Source organism: Anastrepha ludens, chromosome 5, assembly GCF_028408465.1.
Source record: "Anastrepha ludens isolate Willacy chromosome 5, idAnaLude1.1, whole genome shotgun sequence".
Taxonomy (NCBI): domain Eukaryota; kingdom Metazoa; phylum Arthropoda; class Insecta; order Diptera; family Tephritidae; genus Anastrepha; species Anastrepha ludens.
In genome coordinates, this window is record NC_071501.1 from 29,511,043 (window position 1) to 29,535,702 (window position 24,660).

Below are 24,660 nucleotides of genomic sequence, written 5' to 3' on the forward strand. Positions count from 1 at the left end.
CGGGCAAAGGCTTAGAAATCTGGGCTTTCACTCGCTTTATTGCGCGTTTAAATATCACACATCTGGTGAAATTCATCAGTAGCTTGAAGCGGCTAATATAAATTAGCCACTGGTGGTCATCATCTGCTAATTCCAAAGCGCCGTCTTCCTTTTTTTTTCATCAGTCTGGTTCCTTTCCTTCCCTTTCCTTCTGTACGGTATCACAACGGACATATTTTGAATATATGTTGAAGTGGTCCCCTCGCAAGTGCAGTCATTTAACGTACAGTAACACTTAACCTAACACTTAACTGCAGTAACTGATGGTTAAGATATTTAAATATGCCTTAATTTAATGAATTCCAAAGAAAATCAAATGGAATGTAGAACATAATTTCATTTATTACTTGTAACTTCTACTCAAATATGAACGAGACGTTATCAATAAAACGGTCCGCGGATGACATATGACAAAAATAAATTTTTTGTTTTTTGGTAGGACTGTTATAAGCTTACATGGCAAATTTCAGCGTGATATGTCACATAGTTTGTTTTCTGTGCTACTGTAAACAAGTCAAGCTCGAGTGTGTTCTTCGAATTTAACGATGGAAATTCAAGTTGAACAAAGAATTTGTTTGAAATTTTGTTATTCCAACAAAATTTCGGCTTCAGACGCCTTAAAAATGTTGCAGACAACCTATGGGGGCTCTGCTCTATCGCGTGCACGTGTTTTCCAGTGGTACAAATCGTTCAAAGAGGGCCATACATTAACCCAAAAAACCACGCCAAAGTCGCTCAAAAATTAAGGTTATGCTGACTGTTTTTTTCGATTAAGAAGGTGTGGTGCACTCGGAGTTCCTTCCGCAAGGCCGATCGGTTAACGCTGAATATTATTTAGACGTTTTAAAGCGCTTGCGCGCGAACATTCGTCTTAAAAGGAAGGAATTGTGGGACAACAAGTCATGGTTCTTGCATCACGATAATGCACCAGCTCACACATCACGTCTTGTTCGGGATTATTTGAACAAAAATAATGTTAATATCGTTCCGCAAGCACCGTATTCGCCTGATTTGGCTCCATGTGACTTTTTCCTGTTTCCCAAGCTCAAGTTGCCGCTCCGTGGAAAACATTTTGAGACAATTGAAGTCATAAAAGGGAATTCGAAGAACACACTCGAGCTTGACTTGTTTACAGTAGTACAGAAAACAAACTATGTGACATATCACGCTAAAATTTGCCATGTAAGTTTATAACAGTCCTACCAAAAAAATAAAAATTTAGTTTTGCCATATGTCATCCGCGGACCGTTTTATTGATAACGTCTCGTTCATATTTGAGCAGAAGGTATTATCTCCAGGTATTGTATCATACTGTATCAGTAGTGCGGCTTTCATTATTGGCATCAGCATGAAAGACACTACAGTAGTCGGGGAGCCGAAAACTGAAGGAGATTCCCAGATGTTCGGAATATACATACACCTCTGCCCACTCTGCCCTCGAGCTTTGAGCCATCTGTGTATACATGGATGGAGTCGCCTTGTCTTACATTGACCTGTTTCCACTCTTCGCTTGAGGGGAGGAGGATTGTGAACGTTGTAAAAGCCAGCCAGGATTTTACCGTGATCGTAGTCCTCGACTTTTACACCAAAGTGATAGTCTGCTGAGATATCTTAGATGAAGATCACACAATGTTGGAAGGTGCTTACCCTAGATTGCTTTTACAATATCATCGGCATATGAAATTATCTTACCTCTCATTTTTTCAAGTTCCTGAAGAACATTATTGATAGTCAGGTTCCACAGGTTCCAATTGGTTGCTTTGAATTTGATTATGGAGGCATAGTCAGATATTAACAATTGATTTTAATAAATCAAAAAGTTCTTGTCGCTTGAGTAAAACTTTATTTGATATCTGATTTGACACAATTTACTTGCTAATACAGTTAAAAGTATATTTGTATGATTATGTACATAATAACTCATAGTCGCACATCTGTACGTATGGATGCACAAAATGTACGTATGTATATACTGTCAATATAAAGCTTCAAAGTTTCAATATTACTAGGCATGCGTACTTTACTTGTTTGTATAGAAGAAAGTTAGAAACAAATAAACAAAAAAATATTAAAAGACAACAACAATGAGACAAAATACAAATAGAATTTTCCATTTAGGCACTTAAGTGTTGATATACTAGGTGTTGTATGCTATTCTTGGTGTTGGTTGGCATTTATTGCGCCTCTCCACCGGTTGCAAGCACTTAATTCACGCTGGGACTACTTGGCGTATACGTAATGGGATCCTGTTCCATGTAACGTTCCGCGCGCTCCAATTGTGTATAACCATTGATTGGTGAGTTGGTCGGTGGTGCCACTTTTCCACCAGAGATTAGTACGCCCAAGCTTTGTTGTAACTGCCAGCGACGTGCGGCACGTATGGACTTGTTGCGGCGTAAAGTTTTTGCCAGCATAAAGGAGCAAAGAACGCCGAGAATCTGAAGGGGGTAGGGAAAGTGATGGAAATTAGTAATGTTTAAAGAAAAGTAGGTATTATATATAAATTATATATTTATATGCAGCTGAAATTCAGCAAATTGAGTTTCCTGAAACACTTATAGGCTAATTTCACTTTGTTCGCTGAGTGAGTTTCTACTTACGATGTGCTTACTCGGCACAAAGCGCCTTTTTAGGCTAAAAAACAAAGTTCGCAACTTGAAGGAGAGCGAAAAGCATTTATGTTGTTAAATGTTTCCTAAAACACGTAAAAGTATCAAATAAAAATTGTTCATTAAAATCCTTGTATACTACAATATATATACCAGGTATACCGCTTCTAAAAATAAATAATACGTAACGTTAGTTGTAAAAAATACAATAAAAAAAAGCAAATAAACTGAAAATTTCACGTTACTTGAGAAAAAGATATTTTTACTAAAGAGAATTTAAAATTACTAAAATTTCAAAACTATTTTGTGTCGATATGCGTATATGTTGGGCATTATAAAGGCGGTACCATTAGCTCGTTTCTTTCTCAGTTGCAGTTACTCAACATTAACAGCACTAATTTGGCCAGGCTTTCGCGAAAATATTTGCTATAAGTATTCTAGTAGCTCAGACATTTTATGGTAAATGATCAACCACTTAGATGGCGAACCGCTTATGTGGCTTTGAGTAGCTGAAAAAATACGACGATTTTGTTGGGAAAATCGTCTTTTCGGGTAAGGTACATTTTTATCTACATCATCAAGCAAAATGATCCTATTTGAGGATCTGGAGACTCTCATATAGATAGTGTAACTGTGGTGCAATTCATGCAGCGGTAATATTATTTACCAATTATTGCCTTTCACAAATGAAGACTAGAACAAAGTAGAGCACACAGGGACGTGCATACCAATTTTTCTTGGCAGCAACAATTCGGTACTTCCCGGGTTCGAAACCCCAGATACGAAGCATAAAAAAAAACAAAAGGTATATCTAATAGCGTTGGCTTTTCAGTAGTCAATGGTAAGCCTCCATGTGGACTTTTACCAGTAAAAGCTCCTCATAATAAATCATCTGCCATTTGGAATCGACATATAATTGTAGGTCCCTCCATTTGTGGGAAAATATCACAAATAGAAGTGAGGAGCTCGGCCAAATACCGGCCAAACGAAGGGTGTAAGTGCCAATTGAGAATATGTGCTTGCCTATGGTTCCGCGAAGGAATTTTCCACCATTCGCCTCTATCAGCAACAATATTTTTCAGCTCGTTCCAGGTTTTTTTGGTTCTTTTTATCACTGTATCTAAAGTTCTTCTCCACTTCAGCGAGGGAGGAATTTTCCTCCATTCGCTTCTGTCAGAAGCAAACTTTTTCAGCTCGTTCCAGGTTTTTTTTTTATCTCCGTATCTAAACTCCTTCTCCACTTTAGCGAGGGTCTACCTCTTCGTCGGTTTCCTTTTGGATTCTCTTTAAAGAATGTGTCCAAGCCAGCCCCATTTCCTTTTCCGGTCTGCCGTTTGTATTGGAGTTTGGTTGGTGCTACTCCACAGGCTGCTGTTTGGTATTGTTTTGGGGCAGAAAATGCGAAGCATTGCCCGCAGGCAGAGATTTAGAAAGATTTGTAGCCGTTGCAAAGGCGTTGTAACTACCAAATTCCAAGTTTAGCAGCCGTACAGTCGAATCGACCGTATGTTCGAATTGAAAATTTTTATCTTGGTGTTTCGTGCGATTATAGACGAGCATTAGATGTTTTTAAGGGAGCCGAAAGCCTACTTGGCTTTTTTTAAGCGATGCGTCATATCTTCTTTTGAATCCACATTTGAAGACATTGTGCTGCCAATATAACGAAAGGAGTTCACTTCTTCAAGCTCAGTGTCTTCCATTTCGATTATTTGTGTGCAGGTAGAATTTAGGCGCATTACTTTGGTTTTAACGATGGCCTACTTTACAGCCTTTTTCTGGCACAAGCACTAATATTTTTGGCATGTCTGTCCAAAGCCATCCATTTAGTCCCCATGTTATTCCATTTATCTCGTGCCTTGTTTCGTTCTTAACGCTGCCCGGGACAACACTGAATAGCAGTGGCGATAACACACAACTCAAACGGACGCTTGCTGTGATCATTATACGTCGGCTCAGTTTGTTTTTATGACAGGTCGTATATCTGTATTGGGCTTGCTTTGGTTTGAGGAAAATCTCGATAGGTATCACATAAGATGCCAATAATCGTGTACTCGGCTATGGGGATCGTTTATCATTAAAAATATATTGAGATAAGTTTGTTCTAGTGGCTTTATAAAGAAATCAGCCAATAAATTTCTCTTTATATTAAACTCCCAAATCCCCGGCATGGCCTTCTTTGCCATTAATGCAAAGCAAAAATACAAGAAATTGTAGATTTGAATCAAACCTATTACTCCATAGGGTCATTTTATTGCCATATCCTCGCTACTAACTAATTGTACGAATTATTGAGAAACTGATATGGTCCTATACCCGCCAGCTCAAAAACCGGTTTGAGGTTCTCGAAAAAGCGGTTTGCCAAGGGTTAACATCCTCGTCTTCCATAGGGCAGGATGAAATTACCGGAAGTGAAAGATAGTTTCCTCCGGTTGATTACAACTATGACAGTATATTTATACAAGGTGAAGACCAAAACAAACCAGACTGAGCTAAAATAGAAGCGACAGGAGCTTTGCTCTGATAACTTCGAGTTTATTTATTCAAAATAGTCCCCACTGGTCTCGATACACTGTTTTGCGCGATCTAAAAGCTTTTCGAAAGAGTGTTTCAGGTCATTGACCGGAATATCTTTCTAAATGTCGGTTCAAGCCTTTTGGATGTCGTCTAGATAGAAAATTGCATTGACGGTTTGGCCCATTGGCACGAACTTCTTGTAGACAATTCTCTTGGAATCGTAAAAACAAATGAGTGGCTCGTCTGAGGCCTTCCATTCGGCACTTTGAGGCTTAGTTTCAGGTTCATGTTCGAAACACCACGTTTCATAACCAATGACAATGTTGTAAAGCAAGTTCTCGACCTTTGCATAGACCTTTCGTAAGTCCAAATGATCAGTTGAAATTCGATAAATCGATGTTTTGGAGATGTTCACTAAAGTGAAGATTTTTAAAGATGAGTAGTTATGAATTCTGAATTCGCTCAATTGAGATGCTAAGTATTGGGATGTTGTATTTCAAAAAGTCATTCTCGCAAGTCCAAAAATAGTGTTCGGAGTGAACAAAAAACGTTACCTATTTATGAGTATCGCCTAAATCCCTCAGTGAACCAAAAATATGATATTATGTAAAGAGTGAAAACGTGTGGCCAACATCAAACCGTTGATCGACTCTCAGCGAATTTGAAGGCATCAGCCGATTGGCTGGCGTAATAAGGAATCTAACAGCGAATTGTTTACAACAGAGGTTAGCGAGAACTCAGATTGAGTTGATCATATACGACAACGACTGATTAGAAGAGAGCACACGTGTAAAATGAGCGGCCTAATGACGTAGCATTATAAGTTACGCTCACAATTTTGCTTCAAATGGCCAAAGCTTATAATGTAGCTTTCTTGAATTAATACCAATATTTTTCATTTCTCCAACAATATTCCACACTCAGTGTTCGCATACCTGCACAAATGCCACAGTGGTGGCGCCAGTGGCAATCAACATGGTGCTCCGTGAAATGATGAAATCCATGCGTGACAAGCATCCGCTTTCGTAGGGCTGGACACAGTAGGTGATATCATCGAAAGAGAATTCAGCACAGCATGATGATGGCAATTCAATGTTATTATCCACGCTGCTGCCATTCTGACGCTTCCAGTCCACGGGGCTGTTTACGCCGCAGCAACCAAGCTACAAGTAAATTAAATGAAATAAATATTTAATGCACTAACCCGAGATTATAATAAAGGTATCACCCACATAATGACAAGTTTAGATTATTTACTTATTTTTTTATAAAAATGTGGCTAATTTTATAACAAAGCCTGTATAAATCTTAATCTCAATTTTGGGAAAAATTTACGAAAATTCGGAAATGTTAGTTAGAATTTCAAAAAATTTCATCCAAATTAAAAAAAATGCATTTTTATAGCTCATTAAATTTTAATACAATAAAGAGGAGGTTTAAAGTCGCTTTAAAATTTCGTTGATTTTTGGTATTTTTTTTTTTTTCTTACAATATTTCGTATTTTTACTGTATAAAAAAAATTCGTGCATTCGTTATATGGAGAAGATGCGCAAGACTTTCAGGGGAAAACATCATTAAAAATCAACCCGAATTTTATGCTACTTCACATTTCCATTGATTTTTTTTTTTTAATTTTAATTTAAATTTTGAGAATTTTTATAAACATTGTCCATGTGCCTTGGTTATAGAATGAACTATGTAAATTTTTATACAAAAGTAATTGAGACTAAAAACTTAATAAACAAACAGTCAAAACTTGTCATTATATGTTGCTTTTACCATAACTTCGGGCGGGTCTACATATCACATGACTACTTACAGTGCCCTGCATAAAGTCAACACCATCCTGCACATAGACATTGTCTTCATATGCCTGTATGGACTCGTTCATCGTGCGCACCAACATTTCACGCACTTGAGTTTGCATTACAAAAGCGGCAATGGCTGCGGCCACCTCGAGGATGAATACCAGGAATAAGCAAAAGCCATACTACGGATAAGCGGAGGATGGACATTTTTAGTTGATTTACTATTTAAATTTTCTGCCATTCATATCTGCTTACCAAATTGATTAGCATAACGCTCTCCTTGACCGCACCATAGGCGCCGAGCGCGGCTACAAGCAACAAAATGAAGCCGATCGCTATGAGTAGCGCTGGCGGAGAAGAGAAGTGCGCATCGAGGAATTGATTGAAGTCACCAAAGATCGCCTGAATGGTAGTGCCGACCATGATAAGCAAAATTGCAGTAAGCTGAGGGAGAGAGAACAATTAGAAAGAGATAAAAAATACGTGGTGAGAAATGATTTCATTTATAAGATGAAGTGAATAGCTATATAAACCGAAAAAAATAGTAGTGATGAGTGATCGGATAGCGACGGTAGAAAATGGTAGTTAATGGAGGTTTTGTTATGATTAAGCAACTGAAACCGTTATTAATGACACTTGGCTGTCAAAATAATTAATAAGATTGACGAAACGTGTGGAAAAAAAATGTTTAATTAGAAATAGGCGAACCAAGAAGCACCGAGAAAATCATCATCATCATCATAGCATCATAATTCGGGGTGACCCATTGCTTCCATTATAATTCGCCTCCACGTCGTTCGATCATTAGCTTTGCGTTTGGTATCAGATGTGCCCATAGCTTCAAAGTTGCCTTCAATGGCATCTCTTCGTCATTTTCTCAGCCAGCCTCTTCTTCTGTCGCTTTGTAGGCTTGTTTCAAAGATATGTTTTATAACTCTATCGCCAGAATGGTAGCTCCTAAAACACTCAATCTAAAAAGCAAATTGTATTCGAAGTTCTGGAAAGCAAAAGAGTTGATCAGAGTCAGATCTGAAAAGCAAAGCGTTGATAGGAGAAAACGAGAGAAGTGACAGAGAGAAAGAGATATAATAGAATAGGGACAGAGACAGAGATAGTTATTACTGTGAGAATTTCCCAGATTCTTTGGCAGATCTAAAAATATCCTTCAGTTTGAGAGAACGATTTTTACTCATTCTCATGACCGCGGAACCCAAAATTTGCACCCTTGCTTTATCAAAGGCAGAACACTCACAGAGAAAACGCTCAGTGTTATCCGGTTCCTCTATGCAGGACAGGCAAATAAGCCAGTAAGAGCAGGTGCTCCTCTCTACCAGGAGGAATTTCCATCTCTCACAAAGTCCCTCAGCCATAAGCTTCACTCGATTTATACGAAGGAGTTTTACATCTCTCATAAAGTACCTCAGCTATAAGCCTCACTCGATTTAAACGAGATATGGCTAATAAATAACAAGACTGAGTCTACCATACAAGCTGATTCTACCACCAGCTGGTTAGTATGAACTTTTCTTTTTCGAATGTGGTAACTTTTGCTTTTGTAAAGAATTTAACATTGCTATAGTCTTCGTCAAAATTAGGGTTGTTTTCTTGTTTCGTCGGTAGAGTGCTAAGTGTCACAATGGAGCAATAAACACTTGCGAAGCTTCACCTGGAAGTTGGAAAACACGTAGCCTTTGTGAGTTCCTAAAGTTCAAATTATTAGTCAAAGTTATTAGCTTTACATTCTTCCTTCAGAAGAAAGGCGCATACGCTCAATCCAACCCAGCTCTATCTTAAATTTATTAAAGAAACTAGGTCTGCTTGAGATCCTGTGATGAGTAGAGAACACAAAAGGCCATGAGGTCGAAGTGCAAAGCTAAAATTAATCTGACTCTAAATATAAAATATTTTAAAGAAGAAGAAAAACCTGACCCGAATTGTGAAAGAGCAAGCCTTGCGTTATCCAACAAGAAAATCCCTTATTGTGTGCCAAGAGATTTCTGCTCAAATACGGTATTACAGTGTTGCCTCATACATCTTATTTGTGAGATCTTTGACCGAGCGACTTCTAACTGCTTTCCAGGTTGAAATCTTCCTGAAAGAGTTGTTGAAAGAGGACTTCCGGTACTGTCCTAAACAATGAAAGATTCGCATGGAGCGTTGTAACACAAGTATCCGTACTTAATATCTACACCTCACTTTCGTTTTATTAAAAACTAAATAAATAACTGGCACGTACACTTCAGATAGCATTACGCGAATGACACTGGACTGGAACCCGTAAGGGAGCGGAGGTCGTAGTCGACCGATGTTGGGCGAACTAACAGATGCCGACATGGTACGGCGCAAATACAACAGCCCAGAAGCAGGTACGATGGAAGAGTCTTGTCGAAATCCTATGCTCCCGAGCCGAGTGAACAAGGGTTTAACATACTTCAGTTAAGTGTTTGGCCGAACTCTTCCCTCCTATTGATGATGTGCGTCTTGATATTGTTCTACAAATAGAGTCGAATCCGGCGGCAAATACTTTTTATGAGGAGATTTTTCATGGCAGAAATACACTCGAAGGTTTGGCATTGCCTTTTCTATAATTTTGCTGTTTTCATGCACCGAGATACGAATCTATGCACGCCTGAATAGAAATGACGTATATTCGGCTACGGCGGTCGCTTCATTCGTTTCATTAGCCTGCCCTAAATACCCCAGCTCTCATCAGGCTTATGACTGACTTGATGTGTGTCTATAGAGCTAATGGGCTTAGTTTAGTTATAAATTGCAGTCCTAAATTACTGAACTGCAGTTTTTGATATTTTTTTTTTGTAGGAATATATTTTGCTTATTGAATATATCTCTAAAATTGGGCGCATCTGGTGAATTTCATTGTAATTACCAAATAAAAAAAGCTATTCGCGGCTTACTTTGGTTCTCCTTCTTTGGCCCACCCTATGGAAAGTTAATCAGCCTTCCTTCGTTTCACTACTTTCTATACCTTCTTGTCAGGCAATCCCTTATAGAGTGTAGCAAATCACTCAACAAACTGGCGCCTCTTCACCAGTTTTCCATGATTTGGGTACCAGGTTATGAGCGACACAAAGGAAGCAAAAAGGCAGACTTTTAAGACAAAAAAGGGGCGGAAGGGCCATTTATTGGACCAACCGCAGTTTTTGGCTTTAACAAAAACAACAGGAAACCAAAAGGAAAGGTAAGGAATACTAGAATGACACAAACCGGCCTTCATCACTCTAAAAAGTTACTGAACTTGAATACCAAAGAAGCAAACCCTACACAAAATGTGCCTCAGATTACTCTGCACTCATAGGCTGAAAAATTTAAATTGAAATTTGAAAAAGTCGAGCTAAGAAGCACTAGGAGATTTGGTGGCTCAGGATAAAAAGCCGATTATATTTAGAGCTCTAGAAAGAGTCAAGTAGGGAAGGAGAAAAGTATTAGAGAAAGAGATAGGAAAGAATAGAGACAGAGATAGAGATAGTTAGTACTGTGAGAATTTTCCACACTCTTTCGCAAATCTGTAAATATCCTCCAGTTTTAGAGAACGAATATTACTCATCCACACGTCATCGGAACCGAAAACTCTTAGCCGTGCTCTAGCAAAGGCAGAACACGCACACTGAGAAAGTGATCAGTGCTATACGCCTCCTCCAAGCACGACGGGCACATTGGGTCCTCAATGATTCCAATGGTGGTCATATGCTGATCCCATGGTTTGCGTACTGTAATAATACCGACCATCAACCGAACGTCTTTCCTTTCAAGTTTTAGTGGAAAGTTTGACAGTTTTCTGTTCTGGTGAAGAGTGGTCTGTCTTTGGCGATTGGTTTTCCTAATTTCTCAGAATTTACTGTTCTGCGTTGTTCTGTTGGATTTGGCTCATCTTGAAACACCCATACAGTCGACTGCTGTTTACTTTCGGGCTCATACGCGTAAATCCATGATTCTGCCACGATGTCATAGACGTGTTTCGAAGCCCCGCGATCGTATTTTTTGAGCATTTCCTTCGACCAATCGACACGAGCCTTTTTTTGAGCGATTGACAAATTGTGTGGGATCCAACGCGAACAAATTTTTTTGACAGTCAAATGTTTATGCAATATTGAATGTATGCTGGTCCCACTAATGCCTAAGATTGTCTCAATCTCACGATAGGTCATTAGGCCATCGGAGACCCAGAATCCTGGGCTCGTACCTGCTAGAGGATGAAGACTCACAAATGCTCCCTCTCAAGGCGCTGGTTCGATTTCGCGCAGTACTAAATAATTAAAATTAAGGACTTAGGGGCATACAATAGATCAATTTGGGCACTGCCGACACTGCCAACCATTCTACCGCTGTTTTATAAACTACAGTCTAAGGACTAGTAAAATGTCAAAGAAAAACCTTTATGTTGGACTAGCTGCCAATATTAAGTGGGGGCTGTTTTGTATTAGTTTCTTCTGATGCCACTTTGCCAGCCATTTCTTACGAAGGCTTGCGAAGTTAATCTCTAATTTCGAAAATTCTGTATAACTAAACTTTTTTGAGAATTTTTGGCTCCAAATTAAATTAAAAAAATAAATAATTGGCGCGTACACTTCTGTTGGCCGAGCTCCTCCTCCTATTTGTGGTGTGCGTCTTGATGTTGTTCCTCCAAATTGCAGCTGAATTAATTTAAGATAGTTACTTTACTTAATTTGCATTTCAATATTCAGTATCTCAAAGTAATTTTAATGTTCGCTAAGATTAATGAAGAAAATCTAATACGGCCGCTTCAAACATTTCTAAGTGTACGTCAATTATTCACAAGTGTGTAAAGCTTCATTCATAAGACTTAGCGCACACATTACGAAGAATTGTTAAAATTCCACATAAACCATCTCTTCGCTATAAGCTTTGAGAAATAATTGAAACAAATGCTTTCTTTGTAAATGTTACATAAAGTGTAATACTTAGAAAAAGGCTATAATTCATGTAAAATGGTACTAAATGGGCTTCCTCTAACTTTGCAGTCTTCGATTTGGCGGAATTTGAAATGTATAGCAATATAACAATGACCCGGGAATTCTTTCATTTACTATTAATATGATTGTGTACTTATATATGTAGAAATATTTACATACATACATATATTATGCATATACGTACGTCTGGCAATTAAATATTATGCGCTAATCACATTGCGACACCCAACTGATAATGTGGGAAGAAATCTCTCTCGCATATGCACATACGTTCATACACATATGAACGATTCCATGTTAAGTGCTCCAAGTATAGAATTTTGAAGATTGTCGTTGGTTTTTTTAATTTTACTCTTTCTTTTATAGAGCTGGTTATAATAAGAAGTAAGGTGAAAAACTTTTATAAAACATTTTTTTTTGAAATTCCGGCAATGTTGAAAATTTTCATGTAGATTAATATTTTATACATTTTTATTAATTTTTAATTTAATATTTTTATACATTTGTATTTATATTTAAGCTAAAAAATCTTTTATAAATACTCTTTAATTTTTTGTGAAAAATTTTATGAGTCGATTTTTTTTTTCGTAATTTTCGAAAAGTCCTCCTTAGATTTTTGCTTAAAAATTTTACGCGAAAAGAACAAACTTTATAAAAATCAAATTTTAGTTTTATTTCATACTAAAAATATTGAAAATTTTCATATAGATTTTTTTTGAGTGTAGTATCTTAGTGTATTTTTAAATATTTTTACAGTAGGTTCTGTTTTTATGCGGTAGATACGTTCCGCAAGAAACAGCATAAAAAAAGCTACTTGTTCTATAGTAAAACTATGGATACGTTTCAAAAGTGCTAAAACCGCATAAATCTGAAATAATGTAATAAAATCGCATAAACAAAATATTGTATTTTTGAAAATTATATCTTTATTTAAGAAACGTCAGAATCGAAAAATAAATTTAAGTCAGAAATGGAATCAGACAATACCCACATGTTGCGCGTTCGTTTAGGATTTGGCGTAAAATCACTTTCGTCACTTGAGGAAATGTACACGTCTGATCTAGATAGTTATGCCGGCGGTTCCATACTTGTAGGGTTAGCATTTCTGATATAATCTGTGATGAGTTTTTGCTTAGCTGGTTTAGAATCTTGTTTATATGTACAATTCCCGATAGGTCGACATGCATTTTGTAATTTAAAAAAAAACCGCACTATTTCAAAACCGCATGAAAACAGAACCTACTGTATTAATTTTTAAGTTAAAATATACTTCTTAAAAAATGTTGGGGAAGAAACTTTAATTTTTTGTGAAAAATTTTTGGAGAACATTTTTTTGTCGTAATTTTCAAAAATTTCTCCTCCAGATTTTTGTTTAAAAATTTTAAGCGAAAAGAAAAAATTTTATTTAAACAAAAATTTTTTTTTGTATATTTTATACTAAAAATGTTGAAAACTTTCATTTAGAGGTTTTTTTAAGAGTGGTTTGTTTATGTATTTTTAATATTTTTATATATTTGTATTAAGTTTTAAACTAAAATGTATTTTTTAAAAATCTTTTGAAAATAATCTTTAATTTTTTGTGAAAAATTTTTGAAGACAGTTTTTTTGTCGTAATTTTCGAAAATTCCTTCTTCAATTTTTGGTTAAAAATTTTAAGCAAAAAGAAAAACTTTAATTAAAACAAAATTTTTTTATATGTAATATAATATATAATATTTTGTACCAAAAATAAATACAAAAATTTACAAATATCTTGAAAAGGAACGATTTAAAACTCCCTATGCCGTCTGCTTTCTTATTACTCAGATCAAAAATGTCACAAAGATTTCCTTCAAAATGTTAAGCAAAAAGAACAAAATTTATTTTTAAAAATGTTTTGTTTTTACATATTTTATACTAACAAATAAAACGCTAATTATTCACTTCACAAATGAGAAACAAAGTTTTCCTTAAACTTTCAAGCAAAAATAACAAGTTTAAATTAAGCAAAAAAAAATTGAAACGTTCTTTATACTAAAAAATAATAAAAATGTTCCCAAAAATATTAAAAAGCAACGATTTAAAACACCCTACACCAACATTTTCGACCTTGAGTAAACGTAAAATTATTAAAATTTCTTCAAAATTTTCTGTTTACCCAAAAGCGTGTAGATATAAAGGGTGATTTTTTAAGAGCTATAGGAAAGTTTTTCAAAAAAACACACGTATTTAAATCGATAGTACAGTCCATATAATTTAATGTTTGAAGATTATTTCATGCAAATGTTGACCGCGACTGCGCTTCAAATGGTCCATCCGCTTAGTCCAATTTTGGCCTACTCTTTCCAATGTTTCGGCCGGTATCCCACATATAAATGCTTTAATGTTGTCTTCCAATGCGTTAATTAAAGCAGGCTTGTCTGAATAGGCATGAGCTTTAACATATCCCCACAAAAAATAATCCAAGGCGTTATATCGCACGATCTAGGTGGCCAATTGACAAGTTCCGAACGTGAAATAAAATGTTCACCGAACTCGCCTCGAACACAAGTCCATTGTTACGCGTGCTGTGTGGCATGTGGCACTGTCTTGCTGAAACCACATGTCATGCAAGTCAAGCTCTTGCATTTTGGACAAAAAAAAGTTGGATATCATATCACGGTAGCGCTCACCATTCACAGTTACGTTAAGATTCGCAGCATCTTTGAAGAAGTATGGTCCTATTGAATGATACCTCCAGCCAATAAACCGCACCAAACTGTGACCTTTTCTGGATACATTGGTAGCTCTTGCAATTCTTCTGGCTGATCTTCACTCCAAAATCGACAATTCTGCTTATTTACGTACCCATTGATCTAAAAATAAAAGTGGATCTTCGGCCAACTTTCCAAGAGCCCATTCACAAAAAGTTCTGCGTTGCGGTAGGTCGTTCGGCTTCATTCGGCTTCCACACCTAAACGTTAACGAACACCTAAATGTTAACACCGTTTGACTTCGTTTTTGGGGGTTATTTGAAAGAAAAGATATACGACGATAAGCCAGCAACAATTCAAGAGCTAAAGGATGAGATAATTCGGCACATTAACGGCATAGAACCTCAATTATGCCTCAGCGTCATCGAAAATTTGGACCATCGGATGGAGATGTGCCGTCGAAGCCACGGCGGCCATTCGGCCAATATTTTGTCCTACACGTAATTGAGCCATATCAATATTATCATAATAAAGAAAAATGAGAATAATTTCTTAAAAATATGATATATTATTCAAAATCAACACCGGCCCTTACAACTTAACCACCCTTTAGAATGTCAGTTGCATCCCATATAACATTTTTGGCCGATACTTCTGACTACACCTGGTATGTCCATGATTCAGTTATACCATTTTTTATGGATTACTGTTGCTGATAAAGCTGCCAAAATAAAGCATTTTTTCAATGCGCCATATTTGGTTTTTTCGATTGTAGAAAAATACACTGACTCGCCAACTTCAACTAAATTACTGAATGAATGTTTTATAATGAATTGGCAGATAAGAATAAAAGTGTTTGTGTATTACAATGAAAAATGTAAAATTAAAGCCATTTGATCTAAAATTTCAGGAATAGTAAAAAAGTTCTCTAAAATGTTGACTCTTCAATTACAAGTTTCACTGGACTACTGCTTATCCCGTGATTTTGAGGGCAGTTGATTTCGCCAAATTTCTTCAGTTTTTCGGGACCTCTAAAAAAAATTCTGCTAGCCATCGCCTATCGCCAAGTAATGGCAAGCCTCTGAGCGTATTTCTATTATAAAAATGCTTCGCAAAGAAGTCTTATGCCATCTGTAGGCTGCATAAAACTGAAGGTCGCTTCATTTGTAGGACAACAAAAAGACGCGCAAACACTTTGAAGAGGGAGATGAGGCAAATATTTAAAAACGGATGTATGCGTCAATTATTTATCTAAGTGAAATATAAATATTTATATTTAATATATACATATATTCATAGCTAGACATTTAATTATCATGAAAATACTCCATTTTTTATAGACACTTAAGCCAAATTTTGTTTATTCTCTTCCATTCAAGTTTTTGTCTATATGTTTGGGTTCCATATATAATATTACTCTGGTGTTTGCGCAATGATTTCTAAATATATGGGTATATGTAGAATTCACCTAATTATTGTCACATTTTCAGCACAATATTGGAGTTTTGGTGGCCTAGAAACAATACATATTCTCTGTTATCTGAAAGCTCTCCACGGAACGAACTGATTTGATAAGAGTTTTTTCAAGTATGTGTGTGTAATACAAGATGACGGTAAATAATGTATTCATGTTAAAAGATAAACGTGGAAATATAAATGAGGCGTGCACACCTCATTTAGTATACATTTAGTGATAATAAATACAAAAGAATTACCTCAAAAGGTAGATATATGAAAAGCCAATATAACTGAAATAAATCTAATTAACAAACAAAAAAAATATGTCTATTGTTTGAGGCTAAATACCAAATTGTTCACATTTATTTTCCAATATTGTTATTTGTGGTTCAACTGAATGGTTGCCACACGCAAACACACTCACCCTTCTTCAATGGATTGGACGGAGCCATCATAAATTCAGTCAGCATTCTTTGGATTATCGTAGACTATTTGTCAGCCTGTTGCTGCCATATTTTATTTAATATATCAATAAAATATACAAAATATTAATAATAATTAATATATAAGCTCTATGGCCGTTCCATCGGCTACAGGGGCTTTATTGCCCTTTAGCAGAGTTACGTCTTTTCTATTCCAATGGAAGTATAATCCATTGTAGGTGATTGCCGTTTAGGTACTTTATCTTTTTCATTATTACATGTGGCTGTTGTCAACATCATTCCCGCATATTGAAGTCTGCTTTTCATTCACTGGAATTTATACTACTTGGCAACCACTACAACTCGTCAAAATGTCTGGTTGCGTTGATATTTGCTTCATTTGTAACTCGAGGGGTTAGACCACTAATGCGCTAATAGTAAAGGCAATTTATGTATTTTTTTTGTTTCGAATTGTATTATTTTCAACTATGTATATTCGCGAAGCCGGCTGAACTTAGGTTGGGTTAGGTTAGCCAGGTTATTTTGTCTAAGAAAAGGCACTTAAATTTTAACCGGATGGAAGTGGAATATAAAGTTTTAAAAGTATAAGGAGCATGAAAGTCTTGACAGATTCGACCGGTAAATGCTAGTATGGAAAATGAAATAATCAGCCCTATCATAGAATCTGTCGTAGACAGTTTTTCGTAGAAACTAAGAAATTGTAATCAATTCAAATAGCCACGAACGTACATTCGAAATTCGTATAAACAAAAAGGAATTTTTTTGGTATACATATGTATTTTTATTTGATTTTCACAGGCACAAAGTTGTAACAACACGGCAGCAGTATGCCACTCAGGCGTTCTCTAAGTGCTCAAAGGAAGAGGTAGCCGAGTTTTGGCAAAATGTTGCGAAGCAGCTTAACTGTATAGGCCCACCAACCAATGATGTATCAAGCTGAAAAAAGGTAATAAAGGGCTGCATATAAGTACATTATCCCTTTGCACAACATATTTTTATTTCAGGTGTGGTTAGATTGGAAGGCTTCTATAAAGCGAAAATTGTCCGAAAACAAGAGGGTGCAAACAACAACTTGCGGTGGCCGATATAAGCAGCACCACTTCAATAAAATGGAAGAACTGTGACCGCTTTAGACACCAGCACGCATTGGAAATATGTGCGACCTGCAAGCAGCCGACCTGGAAGAAACGTGTAGGCTCCGTAGAAACATGGAGTGCTTGAATGCGGCCAAAAATCAAATAAAACAACAAATGTCAGAAGTAGAAAATAAGAGCCTCGAAGCGTTGTCAAAAACAAAACAAAAAAAATGTATACACATATTTTATTGATAAACTTTATACTAGTGCTCTACATATAGATTGTCTAATATTTGAAGCTGCATCATTATAAGTGGATGATGACAATTGTTCTTTCTATAATATTTCGAGTCTTTGCGTGTATGTTGTTATAATTCATTTCAGGGCTGCCCATTTGAGGTGAACGAAAAGGTGCCATTAGCCAAGATTCCAAGACGTATCCAGAGTCTCTCGTGCAACAAAGGCAGGCACTTACAATGGTTCGCCCATATCGAGAGGCTTGTTGCATCGCTCAATTTTGAGATTCCGTTTACTTCTCTCTTCGTCCACTAACACAACCGCACATGCCAACGAATACATTTTAATATGAAAATTCAGCTAACTTGATAAAAAACTTGAAGATTTGCCAAATTGTCTACTTTACATTGAAGTGAGCTGTTGTCGAAATATTCAAATTTGACATTTGAGTTTGGCAGCACTTTTTTCGTGTTCACATGGAACCCACTATCGCAATTTTTTCATATTCGTAATAGACATTCGTATTCGTAGGTTTTCTAGGTAGGTTTCTATTATAGGACCGAATATCAGCGACTTGATGAAATTAAATAAATAAAACTTTAGTAAGAAATCTCCCCAAACAAAAATTAATTTGCATTAGAATAAGGGATTGAAATCTGCAGTGGGAGCGGGGGTTTTCTCTAAATCAGCCAACATTTCAGACTCCTTTCAACTACCGGAAACTAGCAGCGTTTTTCAAGCAAAGGTCTTCGCGATCTTGCAAGCATGCAAAATGCTTACGGAGATCTGTTGGAAGGGAGACATTAATATTTTTTTCAACAGCAAGCTGCGACCAAGGCCCTGACGTCGCAGTATTGTAGCTCTCTTCTGGTTAACTCCTTTAAGAAGGAATTCAAACGTCTCGAACGTGCAGGAAACATTTCGCTTATCTGGGTCCTGGGCACAGGAATATAGAGGCAAATGAAATTGCCGATGAGCTTGCCAGGAAGGGGTCGACAGAACTGCTTTCAGTTGTCCCCTTCTCAGACATCGGTGTCCCCTTTATCGTAGTTAAAGGAAACTGTACAATTTCTTTCTCAAAAAAGCGCAAGACAGATGGAGGTCTGTCTCATCGTGTGCTATTTCGAAAACACTATGGCCTCAATACGATATAAACAGAATGCTTAAGGTGTTGGGAATCCCCCACCATTAAATTTCCGAACTCATTGCGGTATTCACTGGTAACTGGGTGATCGGTACTCATGCGGAAAAGCTTCGATTTCCTTACAACCCCTATTGCAGAAGCTGTGGGGATCCTGTGGAGAAAGAGACTGTTGAACACTTTCTCTGTAAATGTCCGGCTCTGGCGGCTAGGCGCTTGGGATTCCTCAGCGTACTCTTTGGGGATGGCTTGAAGAAATTCTCCAGCCTAGATCCCTTTTCTCTCCTCCACTACATCAACAGCACTGGATGGCTGTAGACGGTTTTTCTCTTCCCTAAACTCTTTCGCAGGTAGTGGTACACAGTATGATATCAAAACGCCACTTGAAGAGCACCTGTGGTACTCTTGCCATCTAACCTCCCCACATACCTACCTACGGATTTCATTTTCTTAGTTTTATACGTTCTTTGGTTGTTGTTTGATACCTCATTTTGACCTCATTCACCATCAGCCTCAGCCGCTTTGCTTCAACTTAGAGAGAGCAGAACAATAGACACCAAAACACCCCTCTGCTTATCTCTCGATCTTGCCAACAGAGCATATTTCCAGCATTTACTGTTACATTACCTTAAAGAAAACACGCAGTGAAGCACCGACTCGGGAAGGGCTCAGCAAATCTGTTACATCAACAACAACAACTTGCGCCAAAAGTATAGCAAAAAATTGTTTGTGAACATGGTACCTGAGTGGGCAAATGCCAGGATACAAATTATCTCCTTCCTACGTCAGGTAAAAGCAATCGCATGAAAGAGATTTGAGTGCCTCATTGACTCTCACTAAAGATTTCGATACTCTTGAGATAACTCGGAAATCTATAGAGGATGACATGATTTTCGTGATTTCCGTGGCTGTGATTGCAGAGGAGTTTCTAATGACCCCTTCTCAGTAGCTTTGTCTGTAAGTCTATCTTAATATGTATATTTATGTTCCCAGTGAAATTTAAAATAAAATTTTGCAATTCCACGCCAAAAAATCTAGATGTTTTGATTTATCCAAAATGTGTTGAGTATTGCCAACTAAACGAACTTTTATGAGGAACTATTTCTATTGTCGGGGATTTCCTATTTAAACCAATCACGTTTTTAGATCTTATTTATTTTATAAGCAATAAACTAAAGGCTTGAAACCATTAAATCTTTAATTATTTACACTAGCGCTTTACAGAGGGCTACTACTGCAAGTACGCAGTTGAATGTGCATACGTAAGCAGACAAATGGCGAGACTCTACGTATATTAAGTAGGTGAGTTGAAAGTAGGAATGTAAACACCGAAACTCCGGTATTAAGGGATCTGAAATCCCGAAATAAATATATATAAATCCAGAGATAATTTTTTTGTGAAATAAAAAGAATAAAATTGGACTGAAAAAAGTATGAGCTTGTGAAGAAGAATAAAATTTCACTGAGTATGAACTTAAGACATTTGCGCTTTTAGAGGTGAAAAAACGGTTTTAGATGATTTATTTGAAGACTTTCTTTTGTATACCATAAACTCTAAATTTAAAATTTTTTAAACTCATATTAATATTTTTATGGTAGTTAATGGTGGAGGTAATGTTTGAGGGACACAACCCAGACCCGATTAGCACAATATACGCCATTTTGATGCTCCACTTGGAGAACGACTGATTTTTATTAGCCAAATCATCTTGATTTGACTATGAATCTGCCATGACATCTATTTTCTTTTTGAAATTTCTTTCAAGTTAACCATCGAGAATTCCCCCAGCATTTTATGTCGTAGAGCCTCAGACTTTGGCACTCACACAGATAATTTTAGTCTGTTTCCTTAGATTCTTCTTGTTGCAGCTTCTCCATCTATCGTTTTTGGCGAGCCCGTCTTCCTGGCTGGTTCACGTAATTCGGAATATGTCAGCTCGTGGGTTTCTCAATAATTCCTCTGTTCTAAATTTGTTGAAATGGGGCCACGTTTGTTAAGTATTTTACAGGTATTCGTGTTAATCCATTTGTTAATGGTTTGCTTCTGGAATTGCGATAAGATCTCTATTTTCCACAAGCTTTGGGGACAGCCTATTTCTACCGCCGCGGATTCATTACAGGATGCCCTCTGTGTTGGCAGCTCATCAGTTCCCTATTCCCTTAGCTTCTACTTGAAAAATACTATTCCAACTCCCCAGGCGAAAAGACATGAAACTTTCGAGGTCTTTAGAATATATAGTACACAGGCACCGATGCCGCAATCTATCTTGGATCCGTCAGTGTAAAGAGCTGTTGTATGCTCTTCTCTTTTGATACGAAGCAGAAACTCAAAGGAATAAGAGGAAATGGATGTTTTTATCTAATTTTCCAACACTGAACTTAGGCGAATCCCGTCCTTTCGTATGCCGCAGAAGCTTGGACGATGACAACAACCAATGAGGCGTTCTTGGAGTGTTAGATAGAAAGATTCTGCGGAAGATTTTTGGACCTCTGCACGTGAACAACGGCGAGCATCGCAGGCGATGAAATGATGAGCTGTATGAGGTTTACGATCCAGGTTGGGTCACGTCGTTCGAATGGATATAAATGTAATGGCTCTGAAAGTATTCGATGTGGTACCAGCTGGTGGTAACAAAAGGAGAGGAATGCTTCCTCTGCGTTGGAAAGATCAAGTGGAGAAGGACTTGGCTTCATTTGGTGGTCCCAACTGGCGCCAGTTAGTACATGCAAGTAAGAAATGCTTTGCTAAACTCGACCAAAATCGCGTAAGGAGTTATCGCGCCAATCAAGAAGAAGAAGAAGAAGAAGAAGAAGAAGAAGAAGAAGAAGAAGAAGAAGGAGAGGAACTTAGGCATATAAGATTTAAAAATTTGATTATTCTGTGAGGCACTACCCGCTTTAAGGATTGTTGATTTTGAATAGCACTCAAAACCGGTTTATATTTAAAAATACATTGCAAATCCATTCGAACCCATTGACAAATGCCTAACTCCATACAAGTCGTAGCCGTCTGCGAAGAAAAAGTTTACCGCCCTTATGAAAAGTGACGTGGGAATTCAGGGCTCAACGGTAGGGTAAGGTATTAAAAAGCAGATTCAATGTATAAACATTTTTTATAAAATAATTTTGTTTCTTCTAAAGCGAAAGGCATTTTGAGTTTTCACTAAATTTGAAAAATTTGTATCTCGGGATCCTGAAATTATATTAAAAACTATCCAGAAATCCCAAGATCAACAATTAAAATATCCCGAAATCCCGCAATCAATAATTACCGCTAATATTGGCATATTGAATTTTTACTAAATTTGAAAAATTTGTATCGCGGGATCCCGAAATTGTTTTTAAAATATCCCGAAATCCCGAAATCCCGCAATCAGCAATTACCGCTACTATTGGCATATTGAATTTTCACTAAATTTGAAAAATTTGTATCTCGGGATCCTGAAATCATACAATATTTAAAATATTCCGAATCCCGAAATCCCGCAATCAACAATTATCGCTAATATTGGCATATTGAATTTTCACTAAATTTGAAAAATGTGTATCTCGGGATCCCGAAATTGCATTTAAAATATTCCAAAATCCCGAAATCAACAATTGTCGCTATTATTGGCATTCCCAGTTTAGAAGTGTACTACAAATTGCTATCAGTAAGTCAACAATAACTCATGAGCAAGTAGATATTCGTATATATGCATACATACTCGTACACACATACATATATTTTGCTAGGTTAATCAACAATGCATGTGTATGAACGCAACGTATGCCAGTGTGTGTGATTCAATTTCCATGAGTAACCAGGATCGATAAAATTGGACTATAAAAAATCAATAATTTCACAAATTTAGGTAAATAGCAAAGATGAAAATATGAAGATGGAATTCGAGGTGTTTTGTTTTTGTTTTTGTTCACCAACTTACCGCAAACATGAAGCTGACAATGATCAGCATAAATTTTGCGCAACGCATGCTTGAATTCAATTGATCGCGCGCCATTTTATTTTTTTTACATAAAAAATTTACAAAAATTTAATAGATTTTACTATTATCTCGTTTAATTAGGACCGCTTACGTGTCCGCAAATCGATTGCTCTGTAAAAAAAGTGGTAAATATGTTTTTAAGTTTCCTTAGTTTCGTTTTCAACACTCAATGTAATAATAAATAGAGTTTTTCTCTGTTGCTATTATTGCACTATGTTGTATTTATTGTTGTTGTGCACGTTGCCAAAGCATTTGATTTGTTGTGGCCATTACCGTTTCTTAGTGACAGTTAGCAAAATTCTATTTAGTTGTTTTTTTTTCTGGTCCACACCGTTTCAAAGTCACTTCAATACTGACTTGAAAAAGCTCAATGTGTAGCGCGCCAGCGGTGGCGGTGGGTCTAACATATGCCTGCCAATACACCTGTATACATATACATGTATGTATGTATGTTTGTAACTGTGTGCACTCCGACTCCGACAAACGTTTAGCCTAAAGCACAGCGCACAACACCTACCTCAGCCACAGTCCTGCTTGCCCTTTCGCCACTGGACAGCTTTTATTTTACTTAACTCTACCTTAGCCCACATACAAGCATACTCGTACTTAGACATATGGTAGTCATTGCTCCTATTTTTAATGTTGTTTTTCATCTTGTATTATAGCGTAAGTTATTTTGTTCTACTTATAATATATTTACATATATGTACGTAGTAGTGTACACCTCTGTTAGAGTTGTGTTTACTTTTGTTGTAATTTCAGCTACATTTGTCATTTAGCGCCTTATCAGTCTGTTTTATTTTTTTATTTTTATTTTTTGTTGATAATTTTTCCATCTAAGTATTTGCTTGCAAAACCTACACGTTGGGTAGTGTGTGGAAAGGTGAGTGGAGTGTGGCTGTAGGAGTGGTGTCAGGGTGTTTGCTTTGTTATCGCGATAAGCGTTACAAATTTGATAAGATTTTGCAATACTTGCGCGAGTTGCTGCGAGTTCTATGCAACTTATAATTGGTTTATATGCTAACAGTGCGCTAAAAAAATATGGTATATTTTTCATAAATCAAGGTCTGCCAAACTACGCTGAAAGAGAAATCCACGGAATTAGCCTTACACGAGGTCGTAGGGACTGTGGAAAAGTCTCTGGAAGGCAAACAATTCACTTTGGCGGCCTTTATAGATATACAGGGTGATTTTAATAACATTAGGGCAGAGTCAATTGTCACTGCGTTAGATAGACTAGCGGTAGAAAGACCTATCTGTCTTTGATCTCGTCCCTGCTTGACTGCAGGGAACTTAATGCGGTGGCAGACGGGGTAAAGTCACTAGATTCGTTCGTGAAGACCCAGCAGGGTGGTGTTCTTTCACCCCTACTTTGGCTAGTTGTTGTTGATGAAGTTCTGATAATGTTATATAAGGGTGGGGTTAAGATAATAGCTAAATCATTCACTCTCACCAGGGACACCACCATCTTTCAAGCGGAATTATACGCAATAATGGAAGCAGAAAACATCATGCAACGTAGAAACCACAAGAGAGTAAAGATTAGAATACTCTCGGACAGCCAATCAGTTCTAAAAGCTTTAGATACCTATACCTACAACGCAAAAACTGTCTTAGAATGCCAGAAGGCACTCAATAACCTGGCATCCAAAAACAATGTCTCATTAATTTGGGTAGCAGGACATGAGGGATATGACGGCAATGAAAAGACAGACTTTCAAGCCA

General features: G+C 36.9%; 1 protein-coding gene across 2 annotated transcripts; it reads right to left on the reverse strand.

The window, feature by feature from the left end:
* Positions 1-1,859: 1,859 nt before the first annotated feature.
* Positions 1,860-23,318, reverse strand: LOC128864089 (CD63 antigen). Of its 2 annotated transcripts, XM_054103587.1 has the most exons (6): positions 23,209-23,318; positions 22,876-23,046; positions 7,226-7,414; positions 6,982-7,152; positions 6,098-6,325; positions 1,860-2,477 (listed from the first exon to the last, which is right to left on the reverse strand). In XM_054103587.1, the coding sequence occupies exons 2-6, from the start codon at positions 22,948-22,950 to the stop codon at positions 2,244-2,246; spliced, it is 897 nt and encodes a 298-aa protein (XP_053959562.1). In that variant the 5' UTR covers positions 22,951-23,046; positions 23,209-23,318; the 3' UTR covers positions 1,860-2,243. The 2 variants fall into 2 exon arrangements, with proteins under 2 accessions (XP_053959562.1, XP_053959564.1); XM_054103589.1 differs by having other exon boundaries at positions 22,876-23,279.
* Positions 23,319-24,660: the final 1,342 nt, after the last annotated feature.